This window comes from Pseudophryne corroboree, chromosome 5, assembly GCF_028390025.1.
Source record: "Pseudophryne corroboree isolate aPseCor3 chromosome 5, aPseCor3.hap2, whole genome shotgun sequence".
NCBI classification, from domain to species: Eukaryota; Metazoa; Chordata; class Amphibia; order Anura; family Myobatrachidae; genus Pseudophryne; species Pseudophryne corroboree.
The window spans coordinates 698,040,027-698,057,826 of record NC_086448.1 but is presented as its reverse complement, the minus strand read 5'-3'; the positions used below and the strand labels follow the sequence as shown (position 1 = coordinate 698,057,826).

The 17,800-nt window shown below is 43.4% G+C and overlaps 1 protein-coding gene across 5 annotated transcripts in view; it reads right to left on the bottom strand.

The window, feature by feature from the left end:
* Positions 1-17,800, bottom strand: part of C5H8orf34 (chromosome 5 C8orf34 homolog) — a 603,368-nt gene that overhangs the window by 349,487 nt on the left and 236,081 nt on the right. For all 5 annotated transcript variants that reach the window (XM_063923877.1, XM_063923875.1, XM_063923876.1 and 2 more), the window contains one exon: positions 16,273-16,445. In XM_063923877.1, the coding sequence (XP_063779947.1) occupies positions 16,273-16,445 (173 nt within the window). The remainder of the gene's footprint in view (positions 1-16,272; positions 16,446-17,800) is intronic.

The following is a 17,800-nucleotide window of genomic DNA, read 5'->3' as shown; positions in this document are numbered from 1 at the left end:
TTGTTTAAATATGGGGGAACCTCTATAATTTTTTTTCCCATATTTTTGCAACCAGGATCGGCTCAAAGAGCCCGAGGCTGGTTTGGCTTAGGAGGGGGGACCCCACGCAATTTATTTTTTTATTTTAACCATGTTTTTTTTTTTTTTTACAAGGTGCACAATGAAGCCCAGCACGGATCTCTCAGATCCGGCCGAGATTCATTGTATTAAAGTCGGCAGTGTTTTACAAGTCACTCACGTAAAACAATGCCTAAAAAAAACGAATGACATCGACATTGGTAAAACCGAAAATGCAGAATACGGCAGCTTAGTAAATTAGTCGTACTAAATTCAAAAAGTTGCATATTTACACTTTCGATGTCATTCGTGATTGAACTTTGACCTCAAACGGGAAAATACGATTTTTAGTAAATATACCATATTGTGACCCAAAGAAGTTTGGACTGAATGACGAATGGAATGAAACAATTCAACATGAGATGGTGGAGGCCACAAGGTTTCTGCTACCGGGAACAGAGTGAGTAGACGGCTGTTCAAACAAAGTGCATAACCACTGCTACACTGCTTCTATTGTTGCTGCTGTAACCTTAAAGAACCCTTCACCCCCATCTGGCAGGCTAAGCTCACGCTGATGTGTTTTAACCTAGATGTAAGTGTCTATGTGTGCTGCTATTACACATCTGGATTTTTTTACTCACTATGGTGTGCCTTCCTTTGACTAGAAATTCTTTGAGTGACTCCTGGGGAGGAGAAATGTCTTCAAGGGAGCTGCAAATAGTGAATGAGCGAGCACACACACACACACACTGTGTACCATGGGGTTTTCAATCATTATTAGACAATACTAATATACATTAGAAATATAGAATTTTCTGATATATTCGGGATGCCAGCGGTCAGAGTACTGACCACTGTATCCCAATGTTGATAATCCTGACAGGGGGAATGTAAGTATACCCAATGGCCCCCTATCCCAACCCTCCCCTTCAGCAGATTAAACCTAACCCACCACCCCACCCCCTGCAGCTTAACCTTAACCCTCCCTGGTAATGCCTAAACCTAATCCCCCCCCCCTCCCTTGAAGAGTAACCCTAACTCTCCCAGGGGTGCACCCTCCCCGAAGCCTAAACCAACCCCCCCCCCCCCCCCCCACACACACACACACACACACTGCAGCCTAACCCTAACCCTTCCCACGCTTCCTAAACCTAACCTCCCCCCGCTGCTTACCTCTAAGGCGGGCCAGAGCACACGCTTGTTCGGGATTCCGTCGGCGGGCTTGTGACCCTAGTCGGAATCCCGAGTAGTAATATCACTATTATAGAACCTTTTACCACTGGCATGCAAAGTGAATATATTACCATTATAGTACTGCTTACCATTGCTACAGAATATTAATAAATTACTATTATAAAAGTGTCTATTACTGCTGGATGTTGTTTACCTGTAAAACACAGTGTATACTTTCAAACAACACTCTACGAAATTAACTGTTGGAGAAGCGCTAGAACTATAGATCCTGATATATATTCTCAAATGATCACAACAATTAATATTAGAATAAACAGTAAAAAATGATTAATTCATATACCTTATTCAATCACAGAAGAACATGCCATGTATGCTACTGCACAGTCACACAAATGAACAGAACATTTGAAACCATGTACATTATTTGAGATACTGTATTAGTGTGGGTTAATAACTGTTATGTGACTTTTATCAGACATTTCCAATGTACTGTCGTTCACATATCATTACTAGATACTAGAAGAGTGTCTTTCATATATTTTTGATGGGATATAGCTGAGATCCCGGCATTCAGCATCCTGGCCCCAGAATCCTGACACCTGTCAGAATGCCGACACTGGCATCCCAACAGCCAGGATCCCAAACGTAAGTATCCTGGGGAGGTTAGGTCTAGGCTGCAGGGAGGGTGGAATAGGGTGAGGAGGAGGGGAGGATTAGGGTTCCTTTACCTAAGCTCCCCTGTTGGGATTTCGGGGTCGGGATTCTAAACGCCGGCATCCCAACTACATATTTCCCGACTTTCCCGATTTTTGCGGGACAGTCCCGTTTTTTGGGGTCTGTCTCGCTGTCCCTCCTGCAGGCCGCAGTGTCCCGCAGTGGGGTGGGGTGGGGGCAGTTGGGAGGCTCCCTATCACTCGCTGCTCTGCTTAGTTCAGAGCAGCGCTGAATAGACGCTGTGCACATGCGCACAGCGTCTATTCCAGTGAGCCAGAGGGACTGGAGGCATGCCCCCACTGTGATGAAAATGGGAGGCGTGGCTCGCAATTGTGTCATTCATGTGAAGCCACACCCACTTTTCAACAGGCCGTGCCCCCTTTCCTGCGTGAACCAAATGTAATCTGTATGGGATAAGGATATTGTAGTGCGATATTTGTCCCACATACTGAATAACCACTTGCAACTCAAGACCAAGGTGCTATTGTTTTCTCATAAACCGGAAGGCTTTGGAATATATATTACACTATTATAAGTTATCTGCTAATGTTGCTCATTATCTAGCTTCTGTACAAGAACCAACATCTCTTTGTTAATAATTATTGGCTTAGGCAATGCTGCCCCATTTTGTTAATAACTAATAGAGCACAAATGTATGTATTATATACATTTGTATACATTAAATGGGAGATAATAGACTACCCTTAGGGGATCAAATAGGGTTTGGAAGAGCACCCACCAGCCTCGGGTGAAATGTGACACTGCAGTAGGATGTTCACCAAAGTTACATAGAAACATAGAATTTGACGGCAGATAAGAACCCCTTGGCCCATCTAGTCTGCCCATTTTTTTTTATCCTTTAGGTAATCGCAACCCTCTTTGAACCTTAATTCCTTGTAAGGATATTCACATGCCTATCCCAAGCATGTTTAAACTGCTCCGCAGTCTTAGCCTCTACCACCTCTGATGGGAGGCTATTCCACTTATCCACTACCCTTTCTGTGAAATAATTTTTCCTTAAATTTCCCCTGAACCTGCCTCCCTCCAGTCTCAGTGTATGTCCTCGAGTTCTAATACTTCTCTTCCTTTGAAAAATGTTTCCCTCCTGAACTTTGTTAAAACCTTTGGTATATTTGAAAGTTTCTATCGTGTCTCCCCTTTCCCTTCTCTCCTCCATACTATACATGTTAAGATCTTTTAGCCTTTCCGGGTAAGTTTTGTGATGTAGGCCATGCACCATTTTAGTTGCCCTTCTTTGTACACTCTCTAATGTATTTATATCCTTCTGGAGATATGGTCTCCAGAACTGGACACAGTATTCCAGATGAGGCCGCACCAATGACCTATACAGTGGCATTATTACTTCTCTTTTCCTGCTACTGATTCCTCTCCCTATGCAACCAAGCATCTGACTTGCCTTTCTCATTGCTTTGTTGCATTGCTTTCCTGCCTTTAAGTCACTTGAAATAGTGACTCCTAAATCCCTTTCCTCCTCAGTAGATTCCATTATAGTACCCTTGATACTATATTTAGCCTTTGGGTTTTTGAGACCCAAGTGCATGATTTTGCATTTTTTAGCATTAAACTGTAGTTGCCATGTTCTTGACCATTTTTCAAGCCTAGCTAGGTCATCAATCATTTGTTTTACCTCTCCTGGTGTGTCTACCCTGTTGCATATCTTTGTATCATCTGCAAAAAGGCATACTTTCCCTTCAATACCATTTGCAATGTCACCAACAAAGATATTAAAGAGAACTGGTCCGAGTACAGATCCCTGGGGTACTCCACTGGTAACATTTTACTCCATAGATTGCACTCCATTTACTACAACTGTCTGTTTCCTATCCTGCAACCAGGTTCTTATACATTTAACTATTCTATAATCCACCCCCACACTTTCAAGTTTATTTAGCAGTCTGCAATGTGGGACAGTGTCAAATGCCTTACTAAAGTCTAGATATGCTACATCTACAGCTCCCCCTTGATCTATTATTTTCATCACAGAGTCAAAAAAGTCAATAAGATTTGTTTGGCATGATCTCCCACCAGTAAATCCATGCTGTTTTGGATCCTGTAAGTTGTTTGATTTAAGATATTCCACAACTCTTTCTTTTAGTAGTTTTTCCTTTACTTTCCCTACTACTGATGTAAGGCTTACTGGTCTGTAGTTACTTACTTCTTCCTTGCTTCCACTTTTGTACAATGGAACTACATTTGCTCTTTTCCAGTCCTCTGGAATGGCACCTGTATTTAGTGACTGGTTAAATAATTCTGTTAATGGTGCCACCAGCACATCTTTTAGCTCTTTTAGTATCCTTGGGTGTATCCCATCTGGCCCCATTGATTTATCCACTTTTAGTTTTGAAAGTTCAGTTAGGACCTTCTCCTCTGTAAATGTACTTTCATCTACCTTATTTTTGTGAATGTCCTTGCAACATAACTGTGGCCCCTTCCCTTCTCCTTCTGTAGTAAATACTGAGCAAAAATAATAAGATTTTACTTACCGATAAATCTATTTCTCGTAGTCCGTAGTGGATGCTAGGGACTCCGTAAGGACCATGGGGATATAGCGGCTCCGCAGGAGACAGGGCACAATAATAAAAGCTTTAGGATCAGGTGGTGTGCACTGGCTCCTCCCCCTATGACCCTCCTCCAAGCCTCAGTTAGGATACTGTGCCCGGACGAGCGTGCATAATAAGGAAGGATATTGAATCCCGGGTAAGACTCATACCAGCCACACCAATTACACCGTACAACCTGTGATCTGAACCCAGTTAACAGTATGATAACAACGAAGGAGCCTCTGACAAGATGGCTCACAACAAGAATAACCCGATTTTTGTAACAATAACTATGTACAAGTATTGCAGACAATCCGCACTTGGGATGGGCGCCCAGCATCCACTACGGACTACGAGAAATAGATTTATCGGTAAGTAAAATCTTATTTTCTCTGACGTCCTAGTGGATGCTGGGGACTCCGTAAGGACCATGGGGATTATACCAAAGCTCCCAAACGGGCGGGAGAGTGCGGATGACCCTGCAGCACCGAATGAGAGACTCCATGTCCTCCTCAGCCAGGGTATCAAATTTGTAGAATTTAGCAAACGTGTTTGCCCCTGACCAAGTAACTGCTCGGCAAAGTTGTAAAGCCGAGACCCCTCGGGCAGTCGCCCAAGATGAGCCCCCTTCCTTTTGGAATGGGCTTTTACAGATTTTGGCTGTGGCAGGCCTGCCACAGAATGTGTAAACTGAATTGTATTACAAATCCAGCGAGCAATCGTCTGCTTAGAAGCAGGAGCACCCATCTTGTTGGGTGCATACAGGCTAAACAGCGAGTCAGATTTTCTGACTCCAGCCGTCCTGGAAACATATTTTTCAGGGCCCTGACAACGTCAAGTAACTTGGAGTCCTCCAAGTCCCTAGTACCCGCAGGTACCACAATAGGTTGGTTCATGTGAAAAACAGAAAACACCTTAAGGAGAAATTGAGGACGAGTCCTCAATTCTGCCCTGTCAGAATGAAAAATTAAGTAAGGGCTTTATATATGATAAAGCCGCCAATTCTGACACACGCCTGGCTGAAGCCAGGGCTAATAGCATCGTCACCTTCCATGTGAGATATTTTAAGTCCACAGTGGTGAGTGGTTCAAACCAATGTGACTTTAGGAAACTCAAAACAACATTGAGATCCCAAGGTGTCACTGGGGCACAAAATGAGGCTGTATATGCAGTACCCCTTTTACAAACATCTGAACGTCAGGCACTAAAGCCAGTTCTTTCTGGAAGAAATTCGACAGGGCCGAAATTTGAACCTTAATGGACCCTAATTTTAGGCCCATAGACAGTCCTGTTTTCAGGAAATGTAGGAAACGACCCAGTTGGAATTCCTCTGTAGGGGCCTTCTTGGCCTCACACCACGCAACATATCTTCACCAAATGCGGTGAAAATGTTTTGCGGTTACATCCTTCCTGTCTTTGACCAGGGTAGGGATGACTTCATCTGGAATGCCCTTTCAGGATCCGGCGTTCAACCGCCATGCCGTCAAACGCGGCCGCGGTAAGTCTTGGAACAGACAAGGCCCCTGCTGGAGCAGGTCCTTTCTTAAAGGTAGAGGCCACGGGTCTTCCGTGAACATCTCTTGAAGTTTCGGTTACCAAGTCCTTCTTGGCCAATCCGGAACCACGAGTATCGTTCTTACTCATCTCCCTCTTATGATTCTCAGTACTTTTGGTATGAGAGGCATAGGAGGGAACACATACTCTGACTGGTACACCCACAGTGTTACCAGAGCGTCCACCGCTATTGCCTGAGGGTCCCTTGACCTGGCGCAATATCTGTCTAGTTTTTTGTTCAGGCGGGACGCCATCATGTCCACCTTTGGTTTTTCCCAACGGTTTACAATCATGTGGAAGACTTCCCGATGAAGTCCCCACTCTCCTGGGTAGAGGTCATGCCTGCTGAGGAAGTCTGCTTCCCAGTTTTCCACTCCCGGAATGAACACTGCTGAGAGTGTTATCACATGATTTTTCGCCCAGCGAAGAATCCTTGTAGTTTCTGCCATTTCCCTCCTGCTTCTTGTGCCGCCCTGTTTACGTGGGCGACTGCCGTGATGTTGTCCCACTGGATCAATACCGGCTGACCTTGAAGCAGAGGTCTTGCTAAGCTTAGAGCATTGTAAATTGCCCTTAGCTCCAGTATATTTATGTGGAGAGAAGTCTCCAGACTTGATCACACTCTCTGGAAATTTTTTCCTTGTGTGACTGCTCCCCAGCCACTCAGGCTGGCATCCGTGGTCACCAGGACCCAGTCCTGAATGCCGAATCTGCGGCCCTTTCATAGATGAGCACTCTGCAGCCACCGCAGAAGAAACACCCTTGTCCTTGGAGACAGGGTTATCCGCTGATGCATCTGAAGATGCGATCCGGACCATTTTTCCAGCAGATCCCACGGAAAGGTTCTTGCGTGAAATCTACCGAATGGGATCGCTTTGTAAGAAACCACAATTTTTCACAGGATCCTTGTGCAATGATGCACTGATACTTTTCCTGGTTTTAGGAGGTTCCTGACTAGCTCGGATAACTCCCTGGCTTTCTTCTCCGGGAGAAAACATCCTTTTCTGGACTGTGTCCAGAATCATCCCTAGGAACAGTAGACGTGTCGTCGGAAAAAACTGCGATTTTGGAATATTTAGAATCCACTCGTGCTGTCGTAGAACTACTTAAGATAGTGCTACTCCGACCTCCAACTGTTCTCTGGACCTTGCCTTTATCAGGAAAGCGTCCATATTTCTTTTAAGAAGAATCATCATTTCGGCCATTACCTTGGTAAAGACCCGGGGTGCCGTGGACAATCCAAACGGCAGCGTCTGAACTGATAGTGACAGTTCTGTACCACGAACCTGAGGTACCCTTGGTGAGAAGGCAAATTTGGACATGTAGGTAAGCGTCCCTGATATCCAGTGACACCATATCGTCCCCTTCTTCCTGGTTCGCTATCACTACTCTGAGTGACTCCATCTTGATTTGAACGCTTGTATGTAAGTGTTCAAATATTTCAGATCTCACCGAGCCGTCTGGCTTCAGTACCACAATATAGTGTGGAATAATACCCCTTCCCTTGTTGTAGAAGGGGTACTTTGATTATCACCTGCTGGGAATACAGCCTGTGAATTGTTCCCAATACTGCCTCCCTGTCGGAGGGAGACGTTGGTAAAGCAGACTTCAGGAACTTGTGAGGGGGAGACGTCTCGAATTTCCAATGTACACCTGGGATACTACGTGTAGGATCCAGGAGTCCACTTGTGAGTGAGCCCCCTGCGTGCTGAAACTCTTGAGATGACCCCCAACCGCACCTGAGTCCGCTTGTACTGCCCCAGCGCCATGCTGCGGACTTGGCAGAAGCTGTGGAGGGCTTCTGTTCCTGGGAATGGGCTGCCTGCTGCAGTCTTCTTCCCTTTCCTCTACCCCTGGGCAGATATGACTGGCCCTTTTGCCCGCCTGCCCTTATGGGGACGAAAGGACTGAGACTGAAAAGACTGTGTCCTTTTCTGCTGAGATGTGACTTGGGGTAACAAAAGGTGGATTTTTCAGCTGTTGCCATGGCCACCAGGTCCGATGGACCGCCCCTTTATACGGCAATACTTCCATGTGCCGTCTGGAATCTGCATCACCTGACCACTGTCGTGTCTTCGTCTGGCAGATATGGACATCACATTTACTCTTGATGCCAGAATGCAAATATCCCTCTGCGCATCTCGCATATATAGAAATGCATCTATAGTCAATAAAATCTTGTCCCTGTCAAGGGTATCAATATTTTCAGTCAGGAAATCCGACCAAGCCCCCTCAGCGCTGCACATCCAGGCTGAGGCGATTGCTGGTCGTAGTATAACACCAGTATGTGTGTATATACTTTTAGGATATTTTTCAGCTTCCTATCAGCTGGCTCCTTGAGGGCTGCCGTATCTGGAGACGGTAACGCCCCTTGTTTTTATAAGCGTGTGAGCGCCTTATCCACCCTAAGGTGTGTTTCCCAACTCGCCCTAACTTCTGGCGGGAAAGGGTATACCGCCAATAATTTTCTATCGGAGGAAACCCACGTATCATCACACACTTCATTTAATTTATCTGATTCAGGAAAAACTACAAGTAGTTTATTCACACCCTACATAATACCCTTATTTGTGGTACTTGTAGTATCAGAAATATGTAACACCTCCTTCATTGCCCTTAACATGAAACGTGTGGTCCTAAAGGAAAATACGTTTGTTTATTCACCGTCGACACTGGAGTCAGTGTCCGTGTCTGTGTCAACCGACTGAGGTAAATGGGCGTTTTTACAAGCCCCTGACGGTGTCTGAGACGCCTGGACAGGTACTAATTTGTTTGCCGGCCGTCTCATGTCGTCAACCGACCTTGCAGCGTGTTGACATTATCACGTAATTCCTAAATAAGCCATCCATTCCAGTGTCGACTCCCTAGAGAGTGACATCACCAATACAGGCAATTTGCTCCGCCTCCTCACCAACATCGTCCTCCTACATGTCGACACACACGTACCGACACACAGCACACACACAGGGAATGCTCTGATAGAGGACAGGACCCCACTAGCCCTTTGGGGAGACAGAGGGAGAGTTTGCCAGCACACACCAAAAACGCTATAATTATACAGGGACAACCCCTTATACAAGTGTTTTCCCTTATAGCATTTTTATATATGTAATCATATCGCCAAATAAGTGCCCCCCCTCTCTGTTTTAACCCTGTTTCTGTAGTGCAGTGCAGGGGAGAGCCTGGGAGCCTTCCTCACAGCAGAGCTGAGCAGGAAAATGGCGCCGTGTGCTGAGGAGAATAGGCCACGCCCCCTTTTCGGCGGGCTCTTCTCCCGGAGTTTGTGAGATCTGGCAGGGGTTAAATACATCCATATAGCCTCAAGGGCTATATGTGATGTATTTTAGCCATAAAAAGGTATTATACATTGCTGCCCAGGGCGCCCCCCCCAGCGCCCTGCACCCTCAGTGACAGTTGGTGACTGTTGGTGAAGTGTGCTGACAACAATGGCGCACAGCTGCAGTGCTGTGCGCTACCTTATGAAGACTGAAAGTCTTCTGCCGCCTGTTTCTGGACCTCTTCAACTTCGGCATCTGCAAGGGGGGTCGGCGGCACGGCTCCGGGACGAACCCCAGGGTGAGACCTGTGTTCCGACTCCCTCTGGAGCTAATGGTGTCCAGTAGCCTAAGAAGCAAATCCATCCTGCACGCAGGTGAGTTTACTTCTCTCCCCTAAGTCCCTCGTAGCAGTGAGCCTGTTGCCAGCAGGTCTCACTGAAAGAAAAAAACCTAACTTAAACTTTTATTCTAAGCAGCTCAGGAGAGCCACCTAGATTGCACCCTTCTCGGCCGGGCACAAAAATCTAACTGAGGCTTGGTGGAGGGTCATAGGGGGAGGAGCCAGTGCACACCACCTGATCCTAAAGCTTTTATTATTGTGCCCTGTCTCCTGCGGAGCCGCTATATCCCCATGGTCCTTACGGAGTCCCCAGCATCCACTAGGACGTCAGAGAAAATTATTTAGGTGATCTGCTATTGCCTTGTCTCCCTCCACCAAATTCTCACTGTCTGTCTTAAGTCTTATTATTCCTCCATTTGATTTTCTCCTTTCATTTATATACTTGAAAAAAGTTTTGCCCCCTTTATCTACCGACTGGGCCATTGTCTCCTCAGCTTCTGCCTTCGCACGTCTGATCACTTTCTTAGCATCCTTCCGTCTGTCAAGATACACCTCTTTGTCATTATTATTTTGAGTCTGTTTGTATTTCCTAAAAGCCATCTTTTTTGCTTTCACACTAGTTGATACTTCTTTTGTGAACCACATTGGCTTCCTTTTCCTGGTGCTTTTCCTAACCCTTTTGATACAAAGGTCTGTTGCCCTTAGTGTTGCACTTTTCAGTTGCACTTTTCAGTTTTTCCCATCTCTCCTGCACTCCTTCCAAGTTCCTCCAGTCCGCCAATGGATCACTTAAACATCTCCCCATTTTTGCAAAGTCAGCATTTCTAAAATCCAACACCTTTGTTTTTGTGTGACAGGAGTTGGATCCTGTCTTTAAGCTAAACCATACTGCTTGATGATCACTGGATCCCAGGCGCTCACCCACATATATGTCTTATATCCTGTCACCATTTGTAAGAATCAAATCTAATATTGAGTCTTTGCGAGTGGGCTCCCTCACCAATTGCTTGAGAGATGCTCCCTGTAAGGAATTTAGAAATTTGCCACTTGTAGCTGAACTTGCAAAGGACCCCTCCCAATTTACATCAGGTAAATTAAAGTCTCCCATGATTATAACTTCTCCCTTTAAAGCCATTTTAGAGATGTCCAACAATAGGTTCCTGTCCAAATCCTGCCCCTGGCCTGGTGGTCTATAGATCACCCCAATGCGAATAATGTCCTTCTCCCCAGTTTCCGTGGTGACCCAAAGGGCCTCAGTTTTGTTCTCAACATTTTGTATTAAAGTAGCATTTATGCTTTTTTTCACATACATTGCTACCCCTCCTCCTATTCTTCCCATTCTATCCTTCCTAAATAAATTGTATCCTGGTATAGCTATGTCCCAGTCATGATTCTCATTGCACCATGACTCAGTAATTGCGACAATATCCAGGTTATCCCTTGTCATTATTGCAATTAGCTCTGGAATTTTGTCTCCTAAGCTCCTAGCATTTGCACACATAGCTTTAAGAATTTTGTCTGTGCATCTGTTATTAGTAGCCATGTCCAGACAGTACAAAACATAAAAAGTTTAAAGTTGAAATTACCTGTTTGGTGATGTTGTTCAGTGTTTGTTTGTTTGTTTGTTCCCCCCCCCCTCCCAATCAGGAATCACACTCTGTCCTTTACACCACACTAAATGACACTGACTACACCTCACTAAATGAAAAGATATAGTACACCTGTCCACAAATGGCCAAATGGTCAAAGGAGGTAACACCAGACAGCATGCAGTAATAAAACTGTTTCACTGAACAACTTCCCCACACATGCAATGCCAATTACAAGCAATTAATTACATAAAGAACATACATGAGTTTGCATAATAGAGAACTGTAGTGAGCAGATTGGGGATGTCTTTTCTTAGTTAAAAAGATAATATGCATAAGATGAATTACATACTTTTGAGGCATTAAGACAGTCCATATGTCATAGTTTTGGTGTGTTGTTGTATTCCTTCTGTTCTCCTTTGGTTTAATGCAGGTATAACGCTAATATTATAATAACACTTTTATGTCAGCCCTTCTATGGAAGCACTTCCAGCCGAATACTAGACTTTAAATAGGAACAATTTCCATGTGAATGCAATGATTGCAAACTCCTCCCCCAATACAATCCCACTTCAAACTAAGGCAATAAATTAACTTACACCAGGCCTGGCCAACCTGTGGCTCTCCAGCTGTTGTAAAACTACAAGTCCCATCATGCCTTGCCACAGTTTTGCTATTAGGGAATGCTAAAACTGTTGCAGGGCATGCTGGGATGTGTAGTTTCACAACATCTGGAGAGCCACAGGTTGGCCAGGCCTGACTTACACAAACAGGCATTACATACCAATAAGACAGCCAACTAAATCTTTACAGAGTTAAAAAACAAACAAAAAACAAACTCTTTCTCAATGTACCTAAACTATGCAATCATGGTATTCATTTGAGATAATCAGCAGATGCAGTACAACTTGCTGGTATGTGTAGTTCCACGAATCGTACCTAAACTATGCAATCATGGTATTCATTTGAGATAATCAGCAGATGCAGTACAACTTGCTGGTATGTGTAGTTCCACGAATCGTACCTAAACTATGCAATCATGGTAATCATTTGAGATAATCAGCAGATGCAGTACAACTTGCTGGTATGTGTAGTTCCACGAATCGTACCTAAACTATGCAATCATGGTATTCATTTGAGATAATCAGCAGATGCAGTACAACTTGCTGGTATGTGTAGTTCCACGAATCGTACCTAAACTATGCAATCATGGTATTCATTTGAGATAATCAGCAGATGCAGTACAACTTGCTGGTATGTGTAGTTCCACGAATCGTACCTAAACTATGCAATCATGGTATTCATTTGAGATAATCAGTTGCTTGCTTGCTGGATCTACAGTAGGCCTTTTTGGAAGAAAAGGGGCAGAGCTCTCTAGATGTGACCTGATTGCACCGTGACCACTTAACAGGCGATTTTTGTCTTTCAAAAACATTCACAACATTGTTTTTTTTATAATTTTTTTATTTAATATAGTTTAAAAAGTATTTATTTAAATATTATATTATGCACATCTGCAAAACGAATCTCCTTGTCAAAAACTGGGGTACAAAGCGGGGTGGCGTGGTCGCATGTGATCTGACCATGCCAGTTAAGTGGTTAAGAAGTTGATCTAACGTTGAACTGCTTTAAAGCGTATCTAAAGCTGAGTACAGTATATCTTTTAATACACCTTTGTTTTTTTTATAAATTGCTGTCTATCTTACTTTATAAATCTGATTGGGTGTCTTTACTCAGCAATATACTATTTGTCATTGATAACCTTCTGTTAAGAGCCCATCTGGGAACAGACAGATTGCTTAACCTGTACAATATAAAAAGGGACCATAATAAAACTATCATAGTTACACAGAGTACAGGGCAATGCATTTGCTAAATATAAAGGGTAATTTACAAACTGCAAAAGTTCAAAACTATTATACCCTTTTGTGCGGTACAGTCAAATTGTGGGGGTGATTCAGATCTGATCATTGCTGTGCGTTTTCGCACAGCAGGCGATCAGGTACTAACCGTGTGTGTATGCACCACAATGCGCACACGAATCGGACAGCAACAAAGGGTATTGCTGGTAAGCGACGGGATGGTGCGAAAAATCCATTCGCATGGACGTTCGCAAGGTGATTGACAGGAGGAATCCGTTTGTGGGTGGTAACTTACCGTTTACCGGGAGTGTCCGGAAAAACGCAGGCGTGCCCAAGCGTTTTCAGGGAGGGTGTGTGACGTCATCTCCGGCCCCGATCAGCCTGATGTGATTGTACTGTAGGAGTAAGTCCTGGGCTGCGCAGATATTGCACACACTGGATTTTAGCAGCTCAGCGTACACATAGGAACGCACACTTGCACGGCAAATATACACTCCCCCTGGAGGCGGCGACTATCTAAACGCAGGACAGCAAAATTAGCAGCCCAGCGATCAGGTCTGAATCACCCCCTGTGTCGCCAGGCCCCCTGCACTTGCCACTTGGTCTTCCCCTGCCTCAAAAGTGAGCAAAAATTGTCTCGTCCTACACTATACTACTAATTGGGAGTAATGTGCCCCTTAAAGTTGCATTATGGCTTGTGCAGCAGATGAAATATTTTGCTTTCGGGTAGATAATCAGTTCTTGGTGCTGCATAAACACTATACATTATAAAATAAAGCAGCCCAAAAATGGCCGATCAACCTGATTATAGCGTAGTGTGTACCTAGTTTAAGTGCGGGAAAGCGACAGGGACAGCAGGAAATTATGGGGCAGATGTATTAAGCGTGGAGAACTGATAAAACAGTGATAAGTGGAAGGTGATAACGCATCAGCCAATCAATGCGGGTTTGAAAAATGACAGTTAGGAGCTGATTGGCTGGTGCGTTACCACCTCCCACTTATCACTGCTTTATCACTTCTCCAGGCTTAATATATCTGCCCCTATGTTCCGTGTGCAAACTGTTATTAAATTGTTATATACCCTTCCTCTCTGTCCATCAGTGAAGAAGAAAGAGGTGTGTTACAATGATATGCAACGGATGCCCAGCTCAGAGATGAAAGCACAGAGACATGAGCCAGTCACAGCTAAGCATGACAATAATGTACATTGGCGCTACACTATAGCTATTCCATTTCTCCTGAACACCACATAAAGACTAATATCACTGTAATCAGTTTACCTTTTCTTTAAGATGAAAGAAACCCATGCAATGGTAACAGGTCTGCTTTGGTTACTAGGTGCGAAGAAATGTAGATCTAAATGTAGAACTGACATTTTAGTTTAGAAAGTTTTCTATGGTAACAGCCTGCTACTTATTACTTAAACCAATGCTAAGCTCCCGGAGGCACACAGAGGCTTCAGGCTGAGTTAGCTGCAAAATCGAGTGATGTCCACTTCAAAGTATGAATATTTAAATGAAATTGGATACAGCATGAAAGGCGGATTCACACTATTAACTACCACACATTCTCTTCATTATCCAAGGCTGATGAGTTGGTTTTATAGTAAAGACCAAGAACACAGCAAACACAGCAGTCTGTATAATTTACAATATTTTTAAAAGCATTATCCAATTAATATTTTGTGAAATAAAGTAACTGGTTATTGTTTGCCTTATACTTAGCCAGCCATTTGTATTAATAGGGTTGTTAGAAATTGTGTCAACCGGTCTTTCCATTAAAGCCAGATAAATATGTCTGCTTTGTTTCAGCAAGCTTTAATGTAATACTAAACACTCTCTTGGGTCATTTTTCAAAGTGGATGTGGGTGGTCATGACTTTATTTCAGACAGATGAGGCACAGCAAAGCATAATACATAGCAAATCATACATAACAAGGAACACTATTCCCCTACACCGACAAAAGACTGTCATTCTACTAGCTAGCAAAAGACCCCCACTACTTTGCTCAGCATATGGACTCCATTTTTATACCAGCAGAATATGATGATAATCATTATCATACTCAACAAACAGTCAACACATCATACTCAGCATGATTGCCTGTTGCATATATTACTTCCTCTTCCTCTTCTAGCTTACACCTTCTCTCTTGGAAACCTCATCAGCTCCTACAACACTTGTATACTGAGGACACTGAAATATACCTCTACTCCCTGACCTCTCTCACCTCTCTTCATGCTTATCTCCCATCTAGTTATTGATTTGTCAGCACTTTCTCAAACTAAACACTGCCAAAACAAAACTAATTCTTCTGCCCCCCTTCTTGGGCCTCTCTGTTAAACAGAAAGAGAGAGTCAGGGGATCTGAGTCAGTATCTTAAGTCTGCACCTTGGTTGACATACCTGACTCCTCCGTTTCCTTCATACCTCACATGCAAAATATCTCTCACTTTTACCGTTTCTGCATCTACAACGTCTCGGTGATCATGCCCCCTCAGCACAGATGCCCCCAGATTGATTCTCTTCCACACACTCATCATATCCACCTCAACTACTGTAACCTACTCCTCTTCCTTCAACCTATCTTGAACATCACTGCTCATCTCATTTTCCTAACTCACTTCCTAATGTTCTGTTTACCTTTCCACCCTGGATATGACCTTGTTCCCAGTTAATTCTCCAACTATTCACCCCTCTCCTTCATATGTAAGGTATCATGGGCATAGACCTCTTGTCTTGTTTCTCCCTTAGCACTTTTCATGCCATCTTTCCTATTTGTCTTTTTTTTCCGGGTTCTGATACTACATGCTTGTCATTACCTTCTGTACAGCTTTATTGAGTGCATGCAGTAAAACCACCGGTGGGTCTAGGCAATTCACTATTGGCACACCATCAACACTTGCACCTCAACTACATGAACATCTGAATACAGTAGCGAGCAGTTTGCATATGACTCTTAATCCCAGAATTTAGTCCCAGAATGCACTAAACCAATCATAATGCTAAATGAACATGAAGCCAGCAACACTTGAGTGAGCGGTAAGCTCCATGAAAAAATTCTCTTTTGGTATGTTCTGGGATTGTTCAGTGCTAGTAAATAATAATTTAATATATCACTCACCTTCCGGCAGGACTGCTGCTGCCTTCATCTTCTTCTCTCTGCTCATTTTTATTTCTTGGTACAGGAGGTTGTATCATTTCAGCAGCTAAAGGGTCAATGTCATTATCTTCACGTCCAACCCATTCTCCAATCACACAGGGTCTTAGAAGTGAGGAGTTAAATGCTCGTGTGTCCTAATGTAAAAGGACATTGACAAAAGAAGGAGGAATTGTATTAGTTCTAAGCTTGAGGGTTCTAAGCTTAAGGATCTAGGGTTTGTAGTCATTGAATATATTATTCAATGACTATAAACCATAAATAAGTAAACTTTTAATCAGAAGGAAGATTTACTGTATATAAACCTACTGTATATGGGCGGTATTCAAATGATATATCACGCCCAATCGCCTTTCTAAAGTGATACCTGTTATCACACACATTGCGCACATAGTAATTAGGTTTAGCTGTGTAAAGGGTTGGGTGCCTCGCTACCCCGAGGGTATCGAGATGAAATGATGATACCACGCCACCAAAGGGCAGAAACAGAACGGGGGTAGAAGGGGGTGAAAAGAATTGAATACCATCCTATATGTTAAAAGGGAGGCCTGACTATTAAAGTGAAACTACTTAAAATATTTGTACCCACATAAGGAGGTGTTTGCAAACTATAAGCACTATACAACATCCTACATATTAAATGGGGAAAATCTAGGGGTAACAGTATTAGAAAAATACTTGGGGGTACTCATTGATAATAGGCTTAATAACCATACACAATGTCAAAGCGCAGTAAAGAAAGCAAGTTAGGTGCTAGCGTGCATAAAACGGGGAATTGAGACAAGGGACGAGGATGTAATCCTGCCGCTGTATAAAGCATTGGTATGTCCGCACCTGGAATATTGTGTTCAGTTTTGGGCAGCACGGTATAAAAAAAAAGATATCGGTGAACTCGAAAGGGTTCAAAGGCGAGCTACTAAATTGATTATAGGGCTAGAGGGACTGGATTACGAGGAAGGGCTTACTAGGTTGAATATGTATACACTGGAAAAGAGGCGTCTAAGAGGAGACATTATTAATATCTTCAAATATGTAAAGGGACATTAAAAAGAGTTATCAGAGGAATTAATTATTAAAAGAACACTGATTGAGACATGTGGGCACTCGCTGAGTCTGGAGGAGAGAAAATTCCGTATGCAACGGAGGAAAGGGTTCTTCACTGTTAGGGCGATAAGGATTTGGAATTCCCTGCCAGGGAAGGTGGTAATGCGGACTCTGTAAATGCATTTAAAAAAGGATTGGATACTTTTCTGACTGAAAATTAAATCCAAGGTTATAACATTTAAAATATTGACATTGTTAATCCGGGTGTAGCATGATTATAATTGTTATCTAGTCATAAAACATTACTTCAGCAGGTACATTATAACCAACTCAACTTAATACAGGTTGAGCACGATGGCCATTTTGCCTCTATTCAACCTCAATTACTATATTACTATGTTACAACTTTCATAAACGAATGCTGCATTAAAGCATAAAATGATTGCCG